This window comes from Zootoca vivipara, chromosome 14, assembly GCF_963506605.1.
Source record: "Zootoca vivipara chromosome 14, rZooViv1.1, whole genome shotgun sequence".
In the NCBI taxonomy this organism is placed as follows: Eukaryota; Metazoa; Chordata; class Lepidosauria; order Squamata; family Lacertidae; genus Zootoca; species Zootoca vivipara.
Window position 1 is genome coordinate 45081838 of NC_083289.1, and position 27735 is coordinate 45109572.

General features: G+C 46.6%; 2 protein-coding genes across 5 annotated transcripts in view; one reads left to right on the top strand and one right to left on the bottom strand.

The window, feature by feature from the left end:
- The window catches only part of LOC118092629 (myosin-16), a 79903-nt gene extending 59283 nt beyond the window's left edge, over positions 1-20620 (bottom strand). Inside the window, exons 1-2 of the mRNA XM_035130922.2 lie at positions 20521-20620; positions 1474-1761 (exon numbers count right to left, since the gene is read on the bottom strand). Coding sequence (XP_034986813.1) covers positions 1474-1683 — 210 coding nt within the window. The 5' untranslated portion in view covers positions 1684-1761; positions 20521-20620. The remainder of the gene's footprint in view (positions 1-1473; positions 1762-20520) is intronic.
- Positions 1-27735, top strand: part of KPNA7 (karyopherin subunit alpha 7) — a 42909-nt gene that overhangs the window by 14227 nt on the left and 947 nt on the right. For all 4 annotated transcript variants that reach the window (XM_060282814.1, XM_060282813.1, XM_060282811.1 and 1 more), the window contains exons 2-10: positions 11522-11639; positions 12052-12177; positions 13951-14036; positions 16981-17249; positions 18817-18899; positions 20356-20619; positions 22858-23091; positions 25423-25605; positions 26493-26642. In XM_060282814.1, coding sequence (XP_060138797.1) covers positions 11574-11639; positions 12052-12177; positions 13951-14036; positions 16981-17249; positions 18817-18899; positions 20356-20619; positions 22858-23091; positions 25423-25605; positions 26493-26642 — 1461 coding nt within the window. In that variant the 5' untranslated portion in view covers positions 11522-11573. The remainder of the gene's footprint in view (positions 1-11521; positions 11640-12051; positions 12178-13950; positions 14037-16980; positions 17250-18816; positions 18900-20355; positions 20620-22857; positions 23092-25422; positions 25606-26492; positions 26643-27735) is intronic.

Sequence of the window (27735 nt, forward strand, 5' to 3'; positions counted from 1 at the left end):
CTCATAATCTAATCCTCTGCTTTCAACACTCCTGACTGAGTTGCAATTCCAGGCTCATCTATAGTGTTGTTTAACGTGGACAATCAGCTTCATGTTCCTCCATTCATTCTCTGTTGTCCACATGACATTCTCCTCCTAACCACTGCCTTCCTACTCCTTCCCCTTCTGGATTTTCACATTCCAGGGATACAGTACTGTACTCCAAAACGTCCAGGGGTCCTTTACGTTTACTTCGGAAAGGTGAGGGCATGAGAAAATCCGGATTGAAGGAGAAGGGTAGGCAGTGATTTGGAGGTGAATTAGTGCGGGGACAGGAAGCTTACATTCCACCTTAAACAACAGTATGGATCAGCTACCTTACACTTAAAGCACTTGGCTTTCCCCAAAGAATCCTGGGACTCAGATATACAGTGGTGCCTCGCTAGACGAATGCCCTGCTAGACGAATTTTTCGCTAGACGAATGGGTTTTGCGATCGGAGGTTGCCTCGCAAGACAAATTCGTTTTGTGAAAAATTTGTCTAGCGAATCGCGGTTTCCCATAGGAATGCATTGAAATTCAGATATACAGTGGTGCCTCGCTAGACGAATGCCCTGCTAGATGAATTTTTCGCTAGACGAATGGGTTTTGCGATCGGAGGTTGCCTCGCAAGACGAATTCGTTTTGTGAAAAATTCATCTAGCGAATCGCGGTTTCCCATAGGAATGCATTGAAATTCAATTAATGCGTTCCTATGGGCAAAAAAAAAATTCAATGCATTCCTATGGGATTCACTAGACGAATTTTTCGCAAAACGAATTGACTCACAGAACGAATTAAATTTGTCTTGCGAGGCACCACTGTATTTGTAAAGATAAAGCACTTTATACACTGTGACACCAGATGGCGCTGTGGAGTCCCGTTTTGCGCCAACAGGATTTCCCTGTGTGACATTTACAATGCATTTAACTGAATTGCTTCTTTGATGCGCCTAGATCTAGCCCTTGAAACTGTAGCTTGTCCCTTATAGAGTTCAATTCCTAGCACCTTTCACAAATAATAATAATAATAATAATAATAATAATAATAATAATTTATTTATACCCCACCCATCTGGCTGTCTTTCCCCAGCCACTCTGGGCGGCTTCCAGAAGGATATTAAAATACAATAATCTATTAAACCTTAAAAGCTTCCCTAAACAGGGCTGCACAAACTACAGTTCCCAGGATTCTGGGGTGAGCCATATGCTTTTAGTGGATGGCATTCAGAATTCCAAAGTCTTGGTTGTTGGTTTGTTTACTTTTTTACATAAATAGCCAACTTCTTTATGCAAAAATGGGTTGCATCTCCTTATCTGCCCAGCCGCCCCATCACTTCCCCACAGCTGATGCTCCTTCTCCAGTTCCAAAAGCATTGCCAGGTGTTCCTTCTGCTAAAGAGCAGGTCAAAGACCTTGCAAGACCCAAAAGCATCCCTCCCGTCCCACCAAGTCACCTGATTGGCCACCGTCTTCACAGTGACTTGGGTATCCGTCTCGGATTGGATCTCTCCAGCGACAAATCCCTCCTTTTCATCCTTGACCCAGACAGACTTCTTGATATCGTACGGCTTGCTTATAGCCTCAATCCTCTCTTTCTCGCTAGGAGCCAGAAATGGCATAGGATCCACATCATCCCCGCATTCTCCTTTGTATCCGCCAGGCATCTTGGCTCGGGGTTAGGCACAAGGCAGAAGCAGGAAGGAAGAAGAAGGAGAAGAGGCTAGGAAGAGAGTTGTAGGCTCCTGGGTGGGGAAAAATATAAAGCAGCACACTGTCTCAAGGTTAAAATAAATAAATAGGGGATCTATTCAATTTCTTCTTGTAGCCGCCTATGTTTTCTTTCCAACCAGCAGAGGGCTGGTCCATTGGTCCATTTGTTGGCTCTGCCTCTCACTCTCTCTGGCGCCACCTGGTGTTGGTCTCCCTGACTTCCACCCTACCAGTCCCAAAGGGAACCAGCCGCTGCCGCTGCCTCTCAACACTTAAGTGATGGTGTGGTTTATTTATACACCGCTTTGGGGCACAAAGGTCCTGGAAGCGGTAAACAGGATATTGCCAAACAAGAAATAAGACAGTCGAAGTAGAACAAACGCAATCGGTTAATCAAAACAAGAGCCAAAAAATAAAATAGCACAAACACCTACCCCAGCGTTACTGGATAAGTGTAAATAATACTAGTAGTTGAACCAGTGTTAAGAATACTAGTTAACCCTATGGAGAGAGAAATAGAATAAGGCTTCATGCTTTAGTTTCTTGCCTGTACCGCAATCCAGACTGTACCACAGTTCCCTCCCGCCGCCTCCCAGGAATGGCCCGGGAGTACCTACCAGAGAGACAAGACACAGAGACACCCCTGGTTTGCAAGAGACTGGCTGGTCTCTTTTATACCCAAACAGCGAGAGTCTTGAAGATATCACTTTCTCCCTATGAGCACCGGCGACTTTGCTTAAGGGAAGCCGATTGGCCCAGGATCAGATCCCTCAGGAGAGATCAAGTGATGCCTCAGTTTCTTAGGGATTTCTTCTTCCTTCTCTTCTTCCTTATAGGGTGTCTTATAAACAGCCTCGTGGCTCGAGGGACCGGAGGAGAGGCCAAAATAGAAGCCCTGCCTTGCAGATTTCTCTCTTTTAAAGGCACCGTTTCAGCCAAGGCTCTGTTGTGCCAGGTGAAAGGGAAGACTTGGGTCAGCTAGTGGGGAGAAGGAAGCTGGAGTGAGAGCAGATTTGGACAGTGAGTGGCTCATGTCAAGTGCAGTGAGGAGAGACCAAAAAGAGAGATAATATGCATAATATGCATATATATTCCAGTGCTTGGATTGAAGTCATTTGGTTTATCTTTTTATTTCCTAAAATTTATAAACCGCTTGACTGGTTTTCTTATAATTTTTTCCAAAACAACAGTTAAAATAAACAACACGGAATAAGGATAAAAAATTGAAAATGTAAAAAAAAGATAGAAAGGTCTACTATATCGTTATAAGAATTATACATACATATATATTTATTTGCAACTTAATATATTCCAATATATTATTTAGACAAATATATTATTTAGACAAATTATTTAGACAAATTTGGAACCCATTTATACAAAATATAGTAGGTTAAATAAATGTGTGTGTGTGTGTGTGTGTGTGTGTGTGTGTGTGTGATGAGATAATAATATATTACAGCTCTTGATTGTAAAAACAAACAAACCCAAACACCCTCAAAGCGGTTTACAAAAAGATAAAATGATAAAATCAAGAAAAATGTAAACACTAATTTAAAACATACAAAAAGCTGAAACACTAGAATACCGATAGATTAAGATTCACAGCAACTTTCTAAGCATCTGGATAGGCTCGTCTAATCAGGAATGATTTTGTTGTTGTTTAGTCCAGTGGTTCCCAACAGGGGTCCGCGAGCTATGCCAGAGGGGTCCTCAAGATCCTATTAGAATAAAAAATATATTAAATATATTTCGTATGATAACAGATTTTTTGTTTTGGCCGCTTCCTGCATGAGCAGAGTCTAGCACAAAACTAGAATTAGATAGAGGCAGTAGTTTTGCTGTATGCCGCAAGGACTACAAGAAACTTGGAGATAAGGCAATGAAAAAGATCCTTCCATTTGCAACCACATATCGGTGTGAGCAAGCATTTTCTTCCATGTGTTTCATGAAAAACAAATATAGGAATCGGCTCGACATGCGGTCGGATTTCAGAGTGAAAGTTTCAAGTTTGGAACCTAATATTTCAGAAATAATGGACTCAAAGGACAGATTTAACTCATCTCATTAAGAACTGAAAATTAAAACTAACTGTATACTGATGGAGTACTCTGTTGTAACTGTAAAAAACGTATAAATATAAAATATAAAAATACTCTTAATTTGGCTCTCACTTTTTAATTTTAGGATTAGGAATTAATGGGGGTCCTTGTCACAATAGCGGCTCGATGAGGGGTCCTCGAGAAAATTTTGTTGGGAACCCCTGGTTTAGTCGTTTTGTCATGTCCGACTCTTCGTGACCCCATGGACCAGAGCACACCAGGCACTCCTGTCTTGCACTGCCCCCCGCAGTTTGGTCAAACTCATGTTGGTAGCTTCGAGAACACTGTCCAACCATCTCGTCCTCTGTCGTCCACTTCTCCTTGTGCCCTCAATCTTTCCCAGCATCAGGGTCTTTTCCAGGGAAGGAATTATTTTAGCAGGTGCCCAAAGGGGGATGATTTTAGTGGTTCAGATATAGCCTGCTATGTTTAAAGTTATTCCATTTGCATGAAAAGATTCATACAGCAACATTTAATATTAAACATTTAAAAGTTGAAGCCCAGGGGAGAGGTGGAAAACCTGTGGCCTCTGGACGTTGCTGAACTACAACTCCCAGCATCTCATCAACACCAGATTTAGGGCACTGCAGGTAGTTCCCCAGAACAGGGTGCCAAGCTGAGGGGGCCACAAAATCAAACAGCTCCATAATTGTTGTTGTTGTTGTTGTTTAGTCGTTCAGTCGTGTCGGACTCTTCGTGACCCCATGAACCACAGCATGCCAGGCACTCCTGTCTTCCACTGCCTACCGCAGTTTGGTCAGACTCATGTTGGTGGCTTTGAGAACACTATCCAACCATCTCGTCCTCTGTCGTCCCCTTCTCCTTGTGCCCTCCATCTTTCCCAACATCAGGGTCTTTTCCAAGGCGTCTTCTCTTCTCATGAGGTGGCCAAAGTATTGGAGCCTCAGCTTCAGGATCTGTCCTTCCAGTGAGCACTCAGGGCTGATTTCCTTCAGAATGGAGAGGTTTGATCTTCTTGCAGTCCATGGGACTCTCAAGAGTCTCCTCCAGCACCATAATTCAAAAGCATCAATTCTTCGGCGATCAGCCTTCTTGATGGTCCAGCTCTCACTTCCATACATCACTACTGGGAAAACCATAGCTTTAACTATACGGACCTTTGTTGAGACAACATTTAATATTAAACATTTAAAAGTTGAAGCCCAGGGGAGAGGTGGAAAACCTGTGGCCTCTGGACGTTGCTGAACTACAACTCCCAGCATCTCATCAACACCAGATTTAGGGCACTGCAGGCAGTTCCCCCGAACAGGGCACCAAGCTGAGGGGGCCACAAAATCGAACAGTTCCATAATTGAGAAGATGCATTTGGGGGCACCAAATTTTGACCTCTCCCAAGGTGCCAAAGTATGAAAGACTACCAAAGTAGTCTCATCATTGGCTAAGTGAACTGGGGCTGATGAGAGTTGGAGTCCAAGAACACCTAAAGGATCACAGGTTCCCCACCCTTGGCCTGGGGGGGGGGGGGCTTATCAGTTATCCACTGTCTTTGCATCCATCGCTTAGAAAACACTGGGTAACCTTTACTCCTCCAGCCGCTCTACTGTTTTAGGCTGCAGACGCAGGGTCATCGAGGAGCTGCAACGGTGCTGTTGTACCTGGCTCCTTGCCCTCGCTTCCCTGATGTTACTCTGCCAAGTGCCCTGCACCTTGTTGCCGCCATATAAATAATCATTAGGGCTGTCGACAGGCTGAAAGCATCGTCTTCAATCAATTGTGTGAGTTTTGGTTACATGTGCATCAATGTGCAAATGAGCAAAAAGAACAATTCTGCACACACACAAAGCAATGGACAGTGTCCAAGGTGAGGGGGAAAATGCTCCCTTCTGGGCTTATCTACAACTCTATTTCCCCCAGGAAAAGCTGAAGATCGGCGCTGAAACAGAACAAATGGCAATTGGGTTTTCCATGTCGTTTGTTCCGATTGAGCACTAAAGAGTGGGTTTTTTTCAGGCCAAAGGCAGAACTACTTAGATCCATGCCTAGGAAGCATGGAGCGAACAGAAAACTGCTTCGGATGGGACAAGCAGAAGGGTGGATTAGTTTTATAATTAGGCAGCAACTAATTAGTAGCCCAAATTAACAGGAGAAGGTGCTTCTTCCTTTACCAGGAGGGAAAGTCTGGAAGCGGGTCTCGTGCAGTTCTTTTAAGAGAGAGGGGTGGGTGTGCCTGTTTAGACGCCGAGATTTTATTAGTCACAACACAAAATGCAGAAGTGCTGACTCACCCCTTTGGCGGGGCATCTTAATCCCCAGCTGTTGCATGGAACTGGAATACTGTAGTCCCTTTGGTGTCCTCACCATGGCAGAGGCTGGATATTGGCCCAAACAAGGGCAGAACTTTCTCTTGGGCTTCTATTTACAGAAGCAGCCCGGGGTTTCTCCATCAGGGAAAAGGCCTGCAATCCTCCCTCCCTCTTCAAAGAATCAAAGAAAGCTGGTAGAGTTGGAAGGGACCCCGAGGCTCATCTCATCCAACCCCCTGCAATGCAGAAATTCTGCCCACAGCCGTCCCTGGGTGGGCTCGAACCACCAACCTTCTGGTTGACAGCCAGACACACCGACCCATTGTGCCACAGGATGCAGAGTTTCCTGGGAGTCGCCCCTCAAAAGCCCACCCGTTGTCTTAAGACTAAGTCATCAAGCTTCCCCCTCACTGCAGATCCAAAATACTGCCTGCATGCTTGCAGCTTGAGTGTATACCTGGTAGTTAGGGATTGGGGGATAAATTAGGCTCCATTCAGATTTAAAGGCCACCCCACCTTGGTCACACTATCCAAACCAATTCGAGGACTGAAAGGCAACTGTCCTTTGAAATTCACACTGCTCCAAATTTTCCAGCGTAGTTGTCATGTGCCCAGGAAGGTATGTCCTGAGGCAAAGTGTGCATAGAAGCACATGTATTGGTGAAAATAGCGCACAAGGTCGCATTATATTATGGGAAGCCAAAAATGGGTATGTTAGCCAGAGAAATTCACACTACAATGCGAATGAATTTTCATGAAGATTTTTTTTCTTTTAATGCAAGCTGATGTGGAAATATGGAAAACACAGGCCCGTCCTAGCCATAGAGGCTAGTGGCATGGAGAACCACGGCACCGGGCACTGGAAGGGCACTGGAAGGGTGCCAAGTGAGCGCAAGGTTCCGGCGATCTGGCCAGGACTGCGCTCCATGAGCTGAGAGGCTGCGCCGCGTCTCTCTCCTTCTCTGAGGACTCCGCGCTGCGCCTCCTTCTCGTTTCCCCAGCGCTGGGTTCTGCTCAGTCGAGCTTTGCCACCAGCGCGCGCACAGCGCCCAAGCAGCTCTTGCTGGTCCCGTGGTGTGCGCGCTGTTTGCGAAGCTTGACTGAGCGGAACCCAGCGCTGGGGAAACGTGAAGGAGGCGCAGCGCGGAGTCCTCGGAGGTGGCCTCCCGCTGCTGCTGCAGTCCACTTGGCACTCCCGGGTCCTTGGAGAGGCTCTGGAGCCGTCTGGCCGCTCAGGAGCTGGTTTGGCCAGCAAGGCGGGGGGGGGGGCTGCCTGTAGCCCACCAGCTCATAGAAGGGCGACTGCCTCAGCATGATCGCTTTGGTGCTGCACTTTCATAGGGGGGCGCTGGAAGGACCTTAGCGCCAGGGCGCTGGATGGGCTTAAGACGGCCCTGGGAAAACAAAACTTAAAGTTGGAAAACTCAGAAACTGAAATTGTCTGATTTGCCAATTCCTTTCCTTTTGCCCCCACTGCCTGTAGTCACCCCTTCTTCTCAAATCCAGCTCCTGACCCAACCCTGACTCCATGAAAAATTAATAAATCTAGGGTTGCCAGAGGCTCCTTCAAAGGGCTCCTGCACCTTTAATAGCTGGGTTGAAATGGGGATCTCAGGAGGTGTAGCAAAAAAGAACAGGGCCACTGTACCTTTAATAGCAGTGCAGAAGAGGCGACCTCAGCTGGTTTAGCCAGCCCACCGAACTGCAGTTGCAGAAGACATGCTACATCTTGCCAAACGAGTTTCCCTGACCTTCCCTCTGCTGCTGCACAATTTTATTAAAGGGGCAAAAGCCCCACGTGGGTCAGTGGCCGAGCTGCATGCTCCGGCACCTGGGAGCGGAGAGCAGGGGGCATGGCGTGCGTCCCAGGGGCATGGTGTGGCGCCTGTGGAGCGTGGCGCCAGCACGGTGGGGGCAGCCGCTATGGTACCCCCTTCCCTGATGGTGCCGGAAGCGGTGCGCTCCCCCGCTCCCCCGCCCCCCCCTTTCCTCCACCAGTGCTCTGGGTTTCCCCCCCACCTGGCCTCTCAAACAGGGCTGTTTCAAACACTTTTTAAAAACCATTGTGGAACAAATCTGGGCTGGATGGAGCAATGGCCCAAAGTGGTCTCCCCGGTGCCCCCTTGACTTTGGCCTGCCCTTCTCCCCTCTCAGCTCCAACGCTGATGGCTATTTGAAACCAAGTGGGTCATTAAAGACAGAAGCACCTAACAGACTCCATGGGAACATAGAACGGATGTCTGCTGTGTGTAAGAATTGGCGCAAGGTGCAGTCTTGCTAGGAATTGTGTCATCCTTCTTGCCGTTGTGGTTATTATGCTGTATTCATATATACAGGGGGAGAGAGTGGTGATTGCTGTCACTGTAAGTCTTCACAGAATGGATGGAAATGTCTAAGAAATGGGAGTAGGAACCTGATTAACTTGGTTACGCCAGGTGTGCAATGAATAAGGTTTGGTTATATATAGGAGGTCCTTTTGCCGGAGTTCATTGGACGAACTCCTGACTAGTAGGCCTCAGAAGTTTACATTAGTAAGTATTTCTGTATGTGTACAAAGAGAGAGATGGTTTTCTGTTATATATTGTTTTTAACAGAGGTTAGCCAATTTTTGTAAGCCTGAGCCAAGTGGAGATAAAGGCTTTTGACATTGGCACAGGCAATGATTTGAGGGGCAGAAGACCGTTTTTAGTTTATGCAACTGGAGAAAATTGGGTGACTTGGCTTTTTTATTGCGCTTTTAAAGCAAATTTATTTGTAGTTTTAGGCTGAACTCATGCAGAAAGGATGTTGCATAATCAGACAGGCCACTGGAGAAAACTCCTAAGCCAAAATGCATTTGGAATTTCAGCTATCCAAATAATGTTTTGAACATCTTATGCTGACATTTCAAACATATGACTGAAGAACTATAGGGACATTTTTCATGTTGAACAGAATTTTTCTTTTATTCAGATCATTGCATGTTGTGGAGACATTGTCAGGGTAGATGGTGACCAGTTTCTAGATTTAACTCTTTCAGCTGTTGAATTGCATAGACTTCTTTTTTGGCGTTTAGTTTTCTAGATTTCTGGATTCTTCTCTCTTCTGGTCATGCTTTTTGTTTTGTTATAAGGTTCCTTTTTTACAATCTTAAATTCTATTTTTTACAAAGGGTGCTGAAAATTCATCAGCGTTTTATTTATTACGGTATTTATTTCATAAATTGTATTCACCACTTGATTGGAAAAACAAAAACAAAACCTCAAAGTGGTTTACAAAATCTAAAACAGTAAATTCAAGAAAAGCTTACAATCCTTCTTTAAAACATATGAAAGATAAAATGCTAAAACATAATAAAATTTCCTTGACATTCTAAGCATCTGAGTAGGCTTGTCTAAACAGGAATTATTTTAGCAGGTGCCAAAAAGGGACCTTCTTGATCTCAAGAGGCAGGGAGTTCCAAAGTTTAGGTGCTCCTACACTAAATGATGCGGGTGGCGCTGTGGGTTAAACCACAGAGCCTAGGGCTTGCCGATCAGAAGGTCGGCGGTTCGAATCCCCGCGAGTTCGCGACGGGGTGAGCTCCCGTTGTTTGGTCCCAGCTCCTGCCAACCTAGCAGTTTGAAAGCATGTCAAAGTGCAAGTAGATAAATAGGTACCGCTCCGGTGGGAAGGTAAACAGCGTCTCCGTGCTTTGTCATGCTGGCCACATGACCTGGAAGCTGTACGCCGGCTCCCTCGGCCAATAACACGAGATGAGCGCCGCAACCCGAGTCGGCCACGACTGGATCTAGTGGTCAGGGGTCCCTTTACACTAAATGACCAGGTTCTTACAAATGCCAAACGGGTATTATGTAGCACCTGTAGTTATGCCCAGTCTGACCATTTTAGTGATGTTTTCTCCCAGTATACACACTTTTGCATGCAATGTCTCCCTAATGCAATGGCCAGTGGTCAGGGAAGGAGGGATCTGTCCTCCAGCTAACTTTTGCAGGACCTGAGTTGAGCCACTAAGGCTGTTTGGAAACAAATGACATTTTTGGCAAGCTTTTCCAAAGAAATCTAATATTAAATTTTTGAGTTGTTGTAAGGCGTGGAGGGCAGGTAAGGAATATAATGGTTGATAATAATAATAATAATAATAATAATAATAATAATAATAATAATAATAATAATAGATAGCACAAAATCCTTTTCATAAGATTTTATGAAAGCTTTTTTTATAATACAATAAGATAAAAGAAGCTAATCTAAATTAAAAGCAAAAACAGGGAAAGTAGGGTTGCCATATTTCAAAAAATGAAAACCAGGACACCCTGAAAGTTGTTGTTTTGTTGAGCTTTTTGTAGACAAACCCCAAAGTTCTTGAGCTTTTCTTTTACAGAAACGCAAAGAACAAAACCAAACCCCAAACCTGCAATTGTTTGATGGACTTAGAATCATAGAGTTGGGGAAGAGACCACAAGGGCCATCCAGTCCAACCCCCTGCCAAGCAGGAAACGCCATCAAAGCGTTCCTGACAGATGGCTGTCAAGCCTCTGCTTAAAGACCACCAAAGAAGGAGACTTGCCTAAGATCCAGGGCAAAGTGCCACCTTCTGGAAGTTCTTCCCAGACGCCAATTCCGCCTTTGACATCCTGGTGATGTCTGGGAAAATCCAGACGTATAATAGTCTGGAAGGAAGAAAGAAAATGAATAGTCCTCTCTCAAGGACAATTCCTTTGTCATGCACAGAAAGTGGTGGACCCTTCCAGCTCTCACCTGACAGCTCTCACCCCCCCTGGGATGATGATCATGGTGATGATGATATTTATATTCCGCCCATCAGGCTAGGTTTCTCCAGCCACTCTGGGCAGCTCCCAACAGAATATTAAAAACACAATAAAACATCAAACATTAAAACCTTCCCTAAACAGGGCTGCCTTCAGATGTCTTCTAAAAGTCAGATAGTTATTTATTTCCTTCACATCTGATGGGGGGGGCGTTCCAAAGGGCAGGTGCCACCACCGAGAAGGCCCTCTGCCTGGTCCCTGTAACTTCACTTTTCACAGTGAGGGAACCGCCAGAAGGCCCTCGGCGCTGGACCTCAGTGTCCAGGCTGAACGATGGGGGTGGAGACGCTCCTTTAAAGGTCAGCACCAACACTTTGAACTGTGCTTGGAAATGTACTGGGAGCCAATGTAGGTCTTTCAAGACCAGTGTTATTTGGTCTTGGTGGCCACTCCCAGTCTAGCTGATGCATTCTGGTTAAGTTGTAGCTTGTTGGTCACATTGAAAGGTAACCCCACATAGAGCGCATTGCAGTAGGTTGTTTGTTCCCCGCCTCTCACCCTGCCTTCCACCAAACTTCCACCATCTTTCTGTGTGATGCTAGCACAAAATCAGATTTAATTCTGCCAGCAGCGGTCTGGAAGCACCCAGAACGAAATCTGACTCTGGTCCCTTAGGTGCAAGGCAGCCCCGTCGGCCATTTTGTGTCTCCTGAAGACAGCTGTCAAGATGCCAGTCACCAGGGAGCAACAGAAGCGGATGGAGAAATTCAAAAACAGAGGCAAAAGCCTTCTAGTAAGTACGGGGAATCTTACCAGGACAGAGAAGCGAGTCTCTAACTAGCCAGCTGATGGGTTAGGAAGCAGCAGGGCATGTGCAGTAAGGGGAACAGAGTAGAAATGCAAACTTATGCTTTGGACATGGAATGTGCAGACCGGGAGTCTCAATAGAATTGAGACCGTAGGAACTGCAACAAAATGTTGCAGCATAGTGCTCAAGTTGTTCAAGTTGGTGCCAGAATTACTGGCAGGGGCTTGAATCCCCCCCCCTCAAAACAGTTGGAGGCCCCTCTCTAGAATAGACTGCTGAGATGAAGGCCATACAATGCCTACACTTGAGACTTGGCCCTGTCATCACAGCCACCCCAAGACTGTAACATTTATTTTTGTGAGTTTTTTAAGTAATACTTGACTGTCTCCCTTTCTAGGAAATGCGAAGGCAAAGAGTGGAAGTAGAAGTTGAACTTCGCAAGGCGAGGAAGGACCTGCAGATCTTGAAGCGAAGGAACATCAGTGTCAGCACAGATGATGACCTCACATCAGAGAAGAATCAGGTATGCACACAGAATCATAGAATCATGGAATTGTAGAGTTGGAAGGGAGCCCGAGGGTCATCTAGTCCAACCCCCTGAAATGCAGGAATCTCACCTAAAGCATCCACGACAGATGGCCATCCAACCTCTGCTTCAAAACCTCCAAGGAAGGAGAGTCCCACCACCTCCCGAGGGAGTCTGTTCCACTGTCAAACAGCTCTTACTGTCAGAAAGTTTTTCTGTATGTTTAGTTGGAATCTTGTTTCTTGTCACTTGAAGCCATTGATTCCCGCCCTACCCTCCAGAGCAAGAGAAAACAAGCTTGCTCCATCTTCCATGTGACAGCCCTTGAGGTATTTGAAGATGGCTATCATATCTCCTCTCAACTGAGAAGATGTATACTCTGAGAGGAGTGGCTAACTTGTGGGCTGCCACTCAAACACCCATCAGCCCCAGCCAGCATGGTCAAGGATGATGGGAGTCGTAGTCCAACACATCTGGACTGGAAGGCCACTGGTTAGCCTACCTGCTCTATAGCAGCTGCCTTCAGAATTTCCAGGTGTGGCCCCAACTTCGGTCCAAATAGGTAATTGGTTTTGAATGGTGATAGGGCTGCTGGTGCAACCAACTTTAATAATAATAATAATAATAATAATAATAATAATTTTATTATTTATACCAGGCATCCCCAAACTGCGGCCCTCCAGATGTTTTGGCCTACAACTCCCATGATCCCTAGCTAACAGGACCAGTAGACGGGGAAGATGGGAATTGTAGTCCAAAACATCTGGAGGGCCGAAGTTTGGGGATGCCTGATTTATACCCTGATTTTACCCACCCACTTTAGATCAGGATGCAACCCAGTTGTTCCTGACCAGAGCAACCAAAATGATCAAGGGGGTGGAGCCCGTTCCCTTACTAGAAAAGCTTGTAGCATTTGTGACTGATCCTAGAAGGCAAGTCGGAAGCACCACTACGGAAGTTTATGGAACCATGCATGGCATGGAGAAAGTTGACGGAGGAGGTTTTTCTCCCCCTCGCAACATTAGAATTGGTGAGCATCCGTAAAAGCTGGAGGACACTGAGAACAGAGAAAAGATGGGACTTCTTCATGCAGCTCACGGCTGAACTATGGAACTCGCTGTTGTGAAGGAGTGACCTGTGATCAAGTATTGCTAGCTGGGGCCTCTCAGACAGGGAGCAACAATTAGTCCCCAAAGTGGGAGCATGTTAAGGGGGCTGGCTGGTTGCCAGCATCCCCCAGCCTCTATAAATCTGAGTTAATGGGCAAGAGAACACATCGTGTTTAAGACTTGCTGTTTGCTGTTCTGTAGCTGGTGCCAGAGAAGAAGCTAACAGAGCAGGCATCCCCAAACTCGGCCCTCCAGATGTTTTGGGACTACAACTCCCATCATCCCTACCCAACAGGACCAGTGGTTAGGGATGACGGGAATTGTAGTCCCAAAACATCTGGAGGGCCGAGTTTGGGGGTGGAGGGAGGACTCGGGAAAGCGACCCCCTTCTTGACACTTGGATGGCTTTAAAAGAGGATTGGGCAAATTCCTGGAGAAGGTTATTATCCACAACAACTAGTTGCAACAGATGCCAAGCAACCCAAGTTACCATGGCTATGCCCCAAGTGACCATGTCTTGCTTGCTGGGTTTCCATTGCGCATCTGGTTGGCCACTGCGAGAACAAGGTGCTGGACCGGATGGGCCATTGGCCTGATTCAGTAGGCTGATTTTGTGGTCTCTGTCATGCCTGATTCATAATTCCCTTCTTCCCTAACCCAGGCTGCTCAAATTCCTTTGGAGGAAATAGTCAAGGCGCTGAAATCAGATGATCAACATCTTCATCTCAAGGCAACCATGTCCATTAGGTATGTGAAGGCAAAGGTGATTCTTCTAGTTCCGCCTTCCCCATTCCGGTGCCCTTTGGAATACAGTGGAACCTCGGTTTATGAACACCTCGGTTTATGAATTTTCGGTTTATGAACGCCGCGGACCCATCTGGAACGGATTAATTCACTTTCCATTACTTTCAATGGGAAAGTTCGCTTCAGTTTATGAACGCTTCAGTTTATGAACAGACTTCCGGAACCAATTACACCCATGCTTCGGGTTAAGTACGCTTCAGGTTGAGTACTCCGCAGACCCGTCTGGAACGGATTAATCCACTTTCCATTACTTTCAATGGGAAAGTTCACTTCCGTTTATGAACGCTTCAGTTTAAGTACTCCGCGGACCGTCTGGAACAGATTAATCCACTTTCCATTACTTTCAATGGGAAAGTTTGCTTCAGTTTATGAACGCTTCAGTTTATGAACAGACTTCCGGAACCAATTGTGTTCATAAACCGAGGTACCACTTTTATTGTTGGGACTACACCTCCCAGCCAGCAAGGCATGATGGGAGTTGTGGTCCATCAACATCTGGAAGGCCACAGGTGAGCTGCCACTGTTTTAAGCTCCTCCCTAGTGCCTCTGCCGGGATTGCTAAGCCTTTTGAAATACCTTAGATGGCAAGGCAGGGCAAAGGTTTCCTTGCCACAGCTGCAGAGCCCCGTTCTTGTACTGGAGTCTGTTCTGCTACCCAGCAGAACCAAAGGAAGCTTACAGATGAGCTGAGATGTAACAAGGGAGAAATGGAATGAAGGAGAAATTGCAAAGGAAGGCTTCGAGATGACTTTAGCAGATTGGAGAACTGGGCCCCCAACTAACAAAATGAATTTTGAAAGAGACAAATGTCAGGTTCTACACTTAGGTAGGAAGAATCAAATGCACAAATGTAAGATGGGGGACACCTGACTCATAGCTGCCAAGTCCCGGTTAGAAAAATACGGGATCAGCAGCGCCGGCACCGGAACTTCCGGTGCTGGCGCTGCCCAATTTCCGGTGCCCAGACATGGGCAGAGCGGCATCGGAAATCGCTTCTACTCATGTCCAGACATGTGTAGAAGCAACTTCCAGTGCTGGCGCTGCCTGATTTCTGGTGCCCAGACATGGGCAGAGCAGCACCGGAAGAAATCTGGGGGAATTACGGGATATTTCGCCATTCGGGATGACAGCGGGAAATGGCTTTAAAAACGGGGGTTTCCTGGGGAAAATGGAAGACTTGGCAGCTATGACCTGACTTGCCAGTAGTACATGTGAAACAAGCTTAACATGAGTCAACAGTGTGATGCTGCAGCAAAAAAAAAAGTTAATACTATTCTAGGCTGCATCACCAGAAGTATAGAATCCAGATCAAAATAAGTCATAGTACTGCCTTGGTCAAACCACACCTGGAGTCCTGTGTCCAGTTGTGGGAGCCACAATTTGGGAAGGATGTTGACAAGTTGCAGAGGAAGGTGGTCAAGATGATCAAGGGTCTGGAAACCAAGCCTTAGGAGGAGCAGTTGAGATAGTTGGGAATGTTTAGCTTGGATAGGAGGAGACTATCCAAAGGGTTGTTTTATCCTGCTCTGGCAGGTAGGGCCTGGACCAATAGAATCAAGGGAAATTGCCTCACTGCATTTGAAGCCGCCAACATATATTGTTTCTGCAACAGCATGCGGCCACAGCTTGAAATCCTGTATATGTAGGCTTTGTATTTACTGACCTTTGAATCTGTTGTGGTTCTACCGGCATTGCAAAATCAGGAGCAGTAGAAGTTAACTGGGAGTTCCCTGGTAGCTCTCTGGGTGAGCAACAAAGGTTTCTGACCCTGAGTTGTTTACCAATAGCTACAACTGAAAAAGCTTTCCTGTCTCCCCCTCCCCAAATTAAATTGCTGCAAAAACCAGAACTGGAATTTAGTGTGGAAGGATTGGTGGACTTCCTTTTGTTTTGTTTTTTGTTTTTTAAAATATATTTATTAAATATTTTCTCAAACAACAAAACATGCAAAAATACAAAACCCAAAAAGAAAATACAAAACATAAAAAATACACAATACAAAAAAGCATTCAAAAATACAAAAACAAAAATTCTAGCTTATAACCCTTATTTCTCATCTATTGACTTCCTCATTCCACCTCCTTCTGCGCTTCTTTACATATCATCCGTAGTAAACTCTAAATCTTATATAATCTCTACTTATTACTTTAGTAATACCTTATTTCTCTATCTTTTACATCTTATCCTTTTACACTCTATCTATATCTTACTTCTTAATTAAATTATCCTTAACTTCTAACAAAACTTATTTCACACCATTGTATTATCTACAACCTCTTCTTTATCTCCCTCACTTCCACTGGTTCTAATCTATTATACGCTTATTCTTTAAATAAATTTTAAATTTCTTCCAGTCTTCTTCCACTGCTACTTCACTCCGATACCGGAGTCTTCCGGTCAACTCAGACAGTTCCATAAATTCTATCAGCTTCTTCTGCCATTCATCCACTGTTGGTACTTCTTCATTCTTCTAATTCTTTGCAAGTAGAATTCTTGCAACTGTTGTGGCATACACAAAAAAAGGTAACATCCTTCCTAGGTATTTCACACACACACCCCGTTATCCCAAGTAAGAAGGCTTCTGGTTTCTTGGCAAAGGTGTTTTTCAACACCTTTTTCAGTTCATCATAAATCTTTTCCCAAAAGTCTCTCACTTGGGCGCATGTTGGTGGACTTCCTTTTGGTGCTGATTACAAATTACTGGGCTGAGCTTGTGTTGGCCTTACAGAGGCACTCTCTTCAGCCAGCTATTATTTTGCTCACGGTTCTGGTTGCCGGATATTGGGACTTCAGTTTGTTTGTTTTTTAAGTGTGTCCTGCAAGGCTGAAGTCAGCCGACCTGTGCTCAATAGTTGATTAAGGCTCTCATCCATCTCCCTGTCCACAGGAAACTACTCTCTCAACATAAGAACCCTCCCATTGACCAAGTCGTTGAAGCTGGGGTCATTCCTAAACTCGTGGACTTTTTGTATCATCACGACGCTCCAAGCTTGCAACTAGAGGCTGCTTGGGCGCTCACTAACATCGCTTCTGGGACATCTGACCAGACCAGAGCAGTAGTGGAGGCCAATGCCGTGCAAGGCTTGATAGTCATCTTGTCTTCTCCAAAGATGCATATCTGTGAGCAGGCTGTGTGGGCCTTGGGGAACATAGCAGGTAAGTGGTGGTGCTTTTGGATTTCCAAGATGGCAGCCAATGAACTGCTGGGTCTTGGTCAGTGAGAGCCAAATCCATCTACATTTGGTGGAGCCAACAAGTAGTAGACCATCAACATGTCAGGCTAGTTCAGTCATAAAGGCAGGCAATCCCAGTTCATGGGGTGTTTGCCCATGCTGGAACCCAGTTCTCTTGTGACCCTCATATAACTGGTTCACAACGCAGGGTGCCCAGAAGATTCTAGGATCCACACTTAACTTCACATGGAGACTTGTTGGTCCATCCTGCCCGGTCAGCAGAAAACCTTGCGGCTTTCCCAGTTGCACAATGAAGTGAACTAGGGGAGGGTTCTGATTATTGTTATTTATTCGATTTGTATACCGCAGGTTGCAGGGTGGTGGTTCACAACATCAAAATACAAAATGAGAACACAAAATAAATAACACAATAAAAACAAACCAATAATGCCCCTTCCACAAACTCCTTTAAAAGGCCATAGAACGCCCCATATGGGGGGGGGGATTGTGTTCATTTAAAAATGCTGGTAGCAATATGATAAATTCAACAGTACAAATAAGTTTTGATGGATGTAATGAGGTGGTAAAGGTAAAGGACCCCTGGACGGTTAAATTCAGTCAAAGGCGACTATGGGGTTGCGGCGCTTATCTCGCTTTGAGGCTGAGGGAGCCGGTGTTTCCGTCATGGGGATTTGAACCGCCGACCTTCCGATTGGCAAGCCCAGGAGGCTCAGTGGTTTTGACCACAGCGCCACCCGCATCCCCCATGTAATAATGGATTGCTGAATGGTATAGTTCATGTAAAACATGCAGGGGTGTGTGGTATGCAAAATGAACCACCTAAAGAGAAGAAGGGAAGTCACTGGTTTAAAGTTGTATAAATGAATATTTTGAAATGTCATTTAGAAAATTATATATATTCTTTGGTGATCACTCATAGCCGAGTAAGATTGTCTTCCATAAACACGATTTTAACAATGGGTCTGTAAGTGACTGTGGAGGCCAATTCTGGATCCACATGTCCTTCCACATTGGGGACATTGGTTTCTAGGTGGGAGTTGATCACGCTGTGGATTTGCCAAGCGTGCCTTCCTCTTAGCACGTTTCTCCCTTGCGTCCTGAGATTGAGTTTCTTCAAAGCCCATGACACCTTTGTTAAAGGCTGTTCTCCAACTGGAGCGCTCGCAGGCCAGTGTTTCCCAGTTGTCAGTGTTTATACTGCATTTTTTAAAGATTTGCCTTGAGACGAATATATGTGCAATAGAATGTCAATCCACCAAAGGCCTGGTTATAGAGAAACGTTTTCACCCAAAAGGTTTGTAGTGAAGGTGCCAGGCGAGTCTCTCTGGGGAGAACATTCAACAAGCGGGGAGCCACCACGGAAAAGCTGCATTGACTCTGGCGCCACCTGCTGTTGGTCATCCTCTCTGCCCCATCAGTGCCAATGGAAACCAACCACCATGGATGGTTCAGGGAGAGATGACCGTGTTTCGCTATTTTCACACACACCCGGAAAGTAACTACCATTCCTGATGCTTTATCCTATGTAGGTGATGGCCCCCTGTACAGAGATGTGCTGATCAACTTCAATGCAATCCCTCCCCTCCTGTCCTTGGTGACACCTTGCACTCCGGTATGTTTCTACTTCTGCTTGGTTAGATAGATAGCTATGGCTCTCTGGAGCCAAGAAGACCGGTTAATCCATGGGTAGGCAAACTAAGGCCCAGGGGCTGAATCCAGCCCAATCGCCTTCTCAATCCGGCCCGCGGATGGTCCGGGAATCAGCGTGTTTTTGCATGAGTAGAATGTGCCCTTTTATTTAAAATGCATCTCTGGGTTATTTGTGGGGCATAGAAATTTGTTCACCACCACCCCGAAAAAATAGTCCGACCCCCCAAAAGGTCTGAGGGACAGTGGACCGGCGGCTCCCTGCTGGAAAAGTTTGCTGACCCCTGAGTTAATCCCTTGAGATAATTAGTTAATCCTTTGACCCATGCAGCTGATGAATAGAAGAGGATGGGCTTGAATTAGTGGGAGAGACCTGATTGAAATCAACCAATCGTCTGCCCCCTCACCAGCAGAAGATGCCAATCGCCCGCCTAATTGCCGCAGCGACAGCAAATCAACACCAGCCTTGGCCGCAGCCACCAATAACACACCCAATAGCTGCTGGCAATCTCCGGCTCGTGGTAGAAACCAATACCACGTCTCTACTATGCACTATCCGTGTATAAGATGACTCTCAATTTTTATCATAATTATTTTATATTTAAAAAAACCCTCATCTTATACACGGAAAAGTACGGTATGTCTGTAAATTGCCTTGGGACATACATGTGGAAGGCAATCTGTGAATGTAATAATTTTCCCACCCTTACTCCAAAATTCAGGGGCTGGCTGTTCTCTGGAAGTGATGGATCTCAGTAAACGTAGCTTATCCATTGCCCTAGATGGCGAACTCCCTAGAGCAGGCATCCCCAAACTTTGGCCCTCCAGATGTTTTGGACTACAATTCCCATCTTCCACGACCACTGGTCCTGTTAGCTAGGGATCATGGGAGTTGTAGGCCAAAACATATGGAGGGCCGTAGTTTGGGGATGCCTGCCCTAGAGACTGTGATCTATTCACAGAATTAAAAGCTGGCAGTGGATTCAGGTCAAAGTTGTTGAGCTTTTTTTTTTAGAAAGAGAAGCCCCCAAAAGTTTTTGAGCTTTTTTCAAGGAGGAGGAAAGCCACTTTTTTAGAGGTTCAGGGCAGAGTTGTTGAGCTTTTTTAGGGAGGAAGAAAGCCCTGATTTTTGATAATTCAAGCTTAAGCTCAAGGGGAAAAGGGGAACAGCCACTCACCAACAGATCACAAAACTCCGTCTTCCGTCCTGTGAATCGTGGAACATTGGAGGGCGGGGCGAGGGGGCACTAAGGTATTTTACCAACGCTAAGGAAAGAGACCCATCTATCGACCTCGATCTACCAAAGCCTCCTGGGGCAGTAGATCCCGATCAACCTGTTGGACATCCCTGCCCTAGAGTCTTTGGAAGTTCTGTTTCCCCACTCTGGTTTCAGCCAATGGACATGATTCTGGTTTTCCAGGTTGGGTTCCTGCGCAACATCACCTGGACGCTGTCCAACCTCTGCAGAGGCAAAAACCCGTATCCTCCCCTGGCAGCTGTGCAGCAGATGCTCCCCATGCTCATGAACCTTCTGCAGTATGACGACGAGGCCATCCTTGCAGACGCCAGCTGGGCTTTCTCTTACCTGACAGATGGCTCGAATGATCGCATCCATGTGGTGGTGGAGGTTGGGGTGCTTCCGCGGCTGGTGCAGCTCCTGGCCTACGCAGACCTGCCAATCCTGGTAAGTAAAGGTGGAAAAAAGGTGAGGTAAAGGACCCCTGGATGGTTTGTTTGTTTAGTCGTTTAGTCGTGTCCGACTCTTCGTGACCCCATGGACCAGAGCACGCCAGGCACTCCTGTCTTCCACTGCCTCCCGCAGTTTGGTCAAACTCATGTTCGTAGCTTCGAGAACACTGTCCAACCATCTCGTCCTCTGTCGTCCCCTTCTCCTTGTGCCCTCAATCTTTCCCAACATCTGGGTCTTTTCCAGGGAGTCTTCTCTTCTCATGAGGTGGCCAAAGTATTGGAGCCTCAGCTTCAGGACCTGTCCTTCCAGTGAGCACTCAGGGCTGATTCCCTTAAGAATGGATAGGTTTGATCTTCTTGCAGTCCATGGGACTCTCAAGAGTCTTCTCCAGCACCATAATTCAAAAGCCTCAATTCTTCGGCGATCAGCCTTCTTTATGGTCCAGCTCTCACTTCCATACATCACTACTGGGAAAACCATAGCTTTAACTATACGGACCTTTGTAGGCAAGGTGATGTCTCTGCTTTTTAAGATGCTGTCTAGGTTTGTCATTGCTTTTCTCCCAAGAAGCAGGCGTCTTTTAATTTCGTGACTGCTGTCACCATCTGCAGTGATCAAGAAGCCCAAGAAGGTAAAATCTCTCACTGCCTCCATTTCTTCCCCTGGATGGTTAAGTCCAGTCAAAGGCGACTATGGAGTTGCGGTGCTCATCTTGCTTACAGGCCAAGCGAGCTGGCGTTTGTCCTCAGACAGCATTTCGGATCATGTGTCCAGCATTACTAAACCGCTTCTGGCGCAACGGGACACCATGACGGAAACCAGAGTGCATGGAAATGCTGTTTACCTTCCCGTCGCAGCGGTAACTGTTTATCTACTTGCACTGGCGTGCTTTCAAACTGCTAGGTTGGCAGGAGATGAGACAGAGCAACAGGAACTCACACTGTTGCGGGGATTCGAACCGCCAACCTTCCAATCAGCAAGCACAAGATGCTCAGTGGTTTAGACCACAGCGCCACCCGCGTAAGAGGCTTTTAGGAAAAGCAGTGCCACACAGTCTTGCCGGCTACTGCTAAATATATTTCTCCCTTTCCCTTGGACAGTGTTCTCAAAGCCACCAACATGAGTCTGACCAAACTGCGGGAGGCAGTGGAAGACAGGAGTGCCTGGCGTGCTATGGTCCACGGGGTCACGAAGAGTCGGACACGACTAAACGACTAAACAACTTTCCCTCGATGGCACAGGTCATCTGTTGGGATGGGCCAGAAATTCAGTTCAGTTCACATCCCAACAACACGGGAAAAGAAACACAGCCTTGCTTTGAAACCTGCACTTCTCTGAATTTTACAATGCAGGTCTCTGGCCAAATAACGAGTACAATAATGCAAATATTGGGGTATTAAGATGTAAATATTTCTGACAATAATGCATTGCAGCGTTTCTCAAGCTTGGGTAACCAGCTGTTGCTGGGCTACAACTCCCATCATCCCTAGCTAGCAGGACCAGTGGTCAGGGATGATGGGAGTTGCAGTCCAACAACAGCTGGCGACACAAGTTTGAGAAACGCTGCAATGTTTTGTATGCGTAACACACAAAATGTATTAAATTGGGGGAAATGGCCTGCAAAAGCATGTCAATCGGGAGAAATTAGCACTAAGATGTGGGTGGATTTTTTTTAAGGATTTTTTTTAAGAATTCTGAAAAAGAATTCACAAACGCGTGTGGAGAATCAGATTTAAAAGATTGGAAAAATGAGAGCCTGATAGGAACATGCATGCATAGCTGCCAGGTTCTGGCCTGAGAAATAAGGGACTGGACCGGAAGTAGCAGACCGGAAGTAGCGCTGCCGCCATTTTGGAACTGGGCGGAGCATGCTCAGAAGCTACTTTTGATGCTGCTCTGCCCTGTTCCAAAATGGCCGCCGCACCAGAAGTCGCGCTGCAGCCATTTTGGAACTGGGCAAAGCAGCATCAAAAGTCGCTTCTGAGCATGCTCCGCCCAGTTCCAAAATGGCCGCCGCGCCAGAATAAACTGGGGGAAAACAAAAAAATCCGTTTTTTCGGCTGGGAACAGCAGGAAAAACGGGGGTTTCCCAGGGAATACGGGAGACTTGGCAGCTATGCATGCATGCCCAAATCCACCCATCCCTGTATTTACAAGTTACACTCAGAATACCGGTGGCGTCTTCAGCACCCCTGCTTAGTCTATATATTTTCTGGATTTCGTTTTTTAAAGACTCCAGCTCTCCGCACTCTGGGCAACATAGTCACCGGCACAGACGAGCAGACGCAGATGGCCATCGACGCCGGTGCGCTGTCTGTCTTGCCACACCTCCTGCACCACCCTAAGCCATCCATACAGAAGGAGGCAGCCTGGGCTTTGAGCAACATTGCCGCAGGGCCCAGCAGCCAGATACAGCAGCTCATCACTTGCGGCCTCCTGCCTCCCCTGGTGGAGCTGCTGGAGAAGGTAACGTTTTGCATTTTCCTGGGTTCCCTTGCTCAGGCTGGGGAATGCTGCCAGTAATTGCTAAATGTTGGTGGAAGGGTGTGTTTAGACAAGAGGCAAAACACAGCGATAACAGCAAGAACCTTTATTGAGCTACATACCTGGGAAACAGGCAAGACAACTGCTTATACCAGGCTTCCCCAAACTGCGGCCCTCCAGATGTTTTGGCCTACAACTCCCATGATCCCTAGGTAACAGGACCAGTGATCAGGGATGATGGGAATTGTAGTCCAAAACATCTGGAGGGCCAAAGTTTGGGGATGCCTGGCTTATACTGTGGTACCTCGGGTTACAATCGCTTCGGGTTACAAACACTTCAGCTTACAAACTCCGCTAACCCAGAAGTAGTACCTCGGGTTGCGAACTTTGCCCCAGGATGAGAACGGAAATCGCGCGCCGGTGGCATGGCGGAAGCAGGAGGCCCCATTAGCGAAAGCGTGCCTCAGGTTAAGAACAGTTTCGGGTTAAGAACGGACCTCCGGAACGAATTAAGTTTGTAACCCGAGGTACCACTGTATACATTCCTGAAAGCCTGGGCCACTCCCACTCCCACCGTGATTGGCTGTCTAAACTTCCAAGCTGCGAATCACGACTCCGCGTTCAAGGGCCAATGGCAGAGGCCCAAATCCTGAAATGTTCTGTGATTGGACAGCATGTATCGAATCAGAACACAGGAGCTCAGAATCCTGAGCCCAGACTTAAGCTCAGGCAAACACGGACCACTGAATACATAACACCGAGTGCACACAGAAAAGGGTTGCCTTTCCTGAGAAACCGCATTCCTCTCCACCTTAATTGAAAGAGGAATGTTTCTTATGTCCTTATGGTGTCATAGATGGGCAGGGGAGTGTGGAAATCTCTGGAACTGGAGTGCGCTTCTACGTGACTCTTAGCCCCAACCCATGACATGACTGCCAAACCCATGCAAGTTTTTAAATATTAGACAGGTGACATCTGCCTGCTCTGCTTAAAGCTTCTCTGATTAGGCAAGGCTATCCAGGCATGTTGTTTAATTATGTATGGATATTTAAAAAAACAACAGTCGACTCTTTGTGTTTTGATACTTTAACAAGCAAATGTAATAAATTATGTTGACTTTATTTGAATTTTTATGAATGTTATACATTTTATGTAAATTGCTTAGTGCAGATGTGGGGAAACTTTTGGCCTTCCAGGTGTTGCTGAACTACAAATTGAAAGAAGTTCATAGAATCATGGAGTTGTAGATTTGGAAGGGACCCCGAGGGTCACCTGCTTCAACCTCCTGCAATGCAGGAGTCTCAACAAAAGCATCCATGACAGATGGGCATCCAACCTCTGCTTAAAAACCTCCAAGGAAGGAGAGTCCACAACCTCCCGAAGGAGATAGTTCCATTGTCGAACACCTCTTGGTGTCAGAAAGTTCAACATCTAGAGCACCGTTTCAGAAACTTGGGTCTCCCCAACTGTTTTTTTGGACTACAACTCCCATCATCCCTAGCTAGCAGAGGGAAGCCGCCCAGATTGGCTGGGGAAACCCAGCCGGATGGGCAGGGTACAAATAACAAATTATTATTATTATTATTATTATTATTATTATTATTATTATTATTTTATTAACAGGTCAGGGATGATGGGAATTGTAGTCCAAAAAAACAGCTGGAGACCCAAGTTTAGGAAGCACTGATCTAGAGGGCCAAAGGTTTCCAAATCTGATTAGGCAGTATATAAGGTAAAGGTAAAGGGACCCCTGACCATTAGGTTCAGTCGTGACCGACTCTGGGGTTGCGCGCTCATCTCGCATTATTGGCCGAGGGAGCCGGCGTATAGCTTCCAGGTCATGTGGTCAGCATGACAAAGCCGCTTCTGGTGAACCAGAGCAGCACACGGAAACGCCGTTTACCTTCCCGCTGTAGCGGTCCCTATTTATCTACTTGCATTTTGACGTGCTTTCGAACTGCTAGGTTGGCAGGAGCTGGGACTGAGCAACAGGAGCTCACCCCGTCACAGGGATTCGAACCGCTGACCTTCTGATCAGCAAGCCCTAGGCTCAGTGGTTTAACCCACAGCGCCACCTGGGTCCCTAGGCAGTATATAAGTCTTGCTAAATAAAAAATAAATGCAAGTTTTGTATAAATCAAGTCATGCCTTATTTATAGTAAGTGGTTTCTGCTTTCATTGGGGTGGGATAGGTGAGAGTCCCACTGTCAGCTGTTGCATGCTGAGCGCTGTTCACTGTTAAATTACTAGAACCGGCTGATCTGCAGCCGTCTTGTATTCACTTGCCTGCTCATCCTTCCCCACCTTCAACAGGGAGACATCAGGGCCCAAAGGGAGGCTGTGTGGGCTGTTGCCAACTTCACCACTGGAGGGACGGTGCAGCAGGTGGAGGAAATGGTCCAGGCGGGGGTCCTTAAACCTCTGCTGAACTTGCTGGCTCTCAAAGATGCCAAAATTATCCTCGTCGTCTTGGACAGCATCTCCAGTTTCTTCCTGGTAAGTGTGCATGTTTTCTCGCTGCTTCTGTGGTAGGCTTCCTGGGAGAACTGATATTGGGGGGGGGGGAGACCAATGGATGTCTGGAACAGGTCAGCAATAACTCACCAGGTGTCCGTGAAGTTAACTCTTTATTCAAAGAAACAAAACAGCTCAGGTTTTGAGCATAGCAACTAGTGAGCACAGCAACTCTTCCCAGTAAGGGAATCTTGCCCCAGTGAGGCAGAGGTCTCCACGTTCCCACATCTCTCTGAATTTCCTTCTCTTGTTTTCCCTCAAGCAATCTGTTGCTTCTTCATCTTGCCTGTCTTTGCTCAGCTGTCGTCCTACCTCTTCAGGATCTAGGAGACCGGGTGGCGGGGCGGGGAGCTTGTTGTAACAGGAGGGAAAGTCACCCATGACTCTTCCCCAACCTGACTCAACTCTTTCTCTCGACCTCCCTCCTCTTCTGCTTTTGCCTCTGATTCCACACTGCTCCCTGCCACAGACTCTCCCTGCTCACCAAGCCCTGTTACCTCTTCGGCTTCCAACACCTCCTCTTCCCAGGCTTCTCCCTCTGACCACTCCTCATTGTCCCACCACCCCTCCTCTGGCTCTGAGCCTTCTTCCCTTGAGGGTTCACCAGTTGGTTCCTCCCACTGTTCCTCCGAATCCAACCTGTCCAGGACAACTGAGCAGCGTTCTAACCTGGAATCAATGCTGTTGCAGGAAGAACACAGTTTTCCCTCTTTGGGGCAGGGTTGCAGGCAGCTCAGTAGTAGAGAATCTGCCTTGCATCCAAGTTCATCTCCTGGTTGGGCTTTCCACCTGGAAAAATAGGAGGTCTGCTGCCAATCGGTGTAGACAATATTGAACTAGATGGACCCTGCACTGTATCCCAATATTAGGCTGCTGAGAAGCTGGGTGCAACACAGAGGCTGTGCCTTTTGGTGGAAGAGCTTGGGGGCCTGGAGAAGATCGAAGCCCTCCAGACTCACGAGAACACCTTTGTCTACCAAGCTGCCCTGGGCCTTATAGAGAAATATTTTCCCGACAATGTAAGTAGCTGCTAGCATTGGTCTCCCTGAACATTTTGGAAGGTCCAGCATCTGAGCAGAGAGAGTTAAGGGCATGCAAATGGGTAATTCCTACCTCCGCCCTAAAGATTTTATTTACTTAATGGAAACATAGCAAAGCCCAAAAACAACATTACACAAAAGGAAAGGGAGAAATTACCAAAAACTATAGATATCAGAATTCCATAATTGTACAGTACTCCCCTCCCTCCTAGGCATGTCATAATGGAGTGAATTAGGAACAATTGGGCAGTAGGCATTTTTATGCTGCTTTCCCCCCAATAAAATGCAATGATAATAATAATTAATAACACATTTTTATTTGTACCCCGCCCTCCCCAGCCGGACCTGAGCCATACCTGCCAAGTTCCTCTCTGAAAAATAAGGGACCGGACCAGAAGTAGCATACCGGAAGTAGTGCGGCGGCCATTTTGGAACTGGGCGGAGCATGCTCAGAAGTGACTTTTGATGCTGCTGTGCCCAGTTCCAAAATGGCTGCCGCACCAGAAGTCACACTGCAGCCATTTTGGAACTGGGCAGAGCAGCATCAAAAGTCGCTTCTGAGCATGTTCCGCCCAGTTCCAAAATGGCCGCCGCGCCAGAATAAACCGGGGGGAAACAAAAAAAATGTTTTTTCGGCTGGGGACAGCTGGAAAAACGGGGGTTTCCCGGGGAAAACAGGAGACTTGGCAGCTATGACCTGAGCTCAGGGCGGCTAACATCATAAAGCCTTGAGTTTACATGCCAATCTGGCTGGGGTAGTGCAGAGAAAAAAGTGAGCCTTGCTTTTCATAATGCAACGGTGACATTTTCTCTCCCTCCTACCGTATTGTTAGAGCCTGTCACCAAGAACTTAGCACGAAACAGCCTTGCAGCTCCATAGCAGAACTCGGTCACAGAACTTCTTTTCGTTCCAAACGCAAACAGGCAAACATTTTCCCGTAGGCTCTATTTAAAAGTTCCCCAGTTAACAGGACAGCAGCATTTCAAGGAGCCCCCTTGAAGCTGACGTTTCTAAGTTTGAAGAATAGTTCCCACCCACGAGAGAAGGCGTTGGCCTCCTCACCATCCTGCC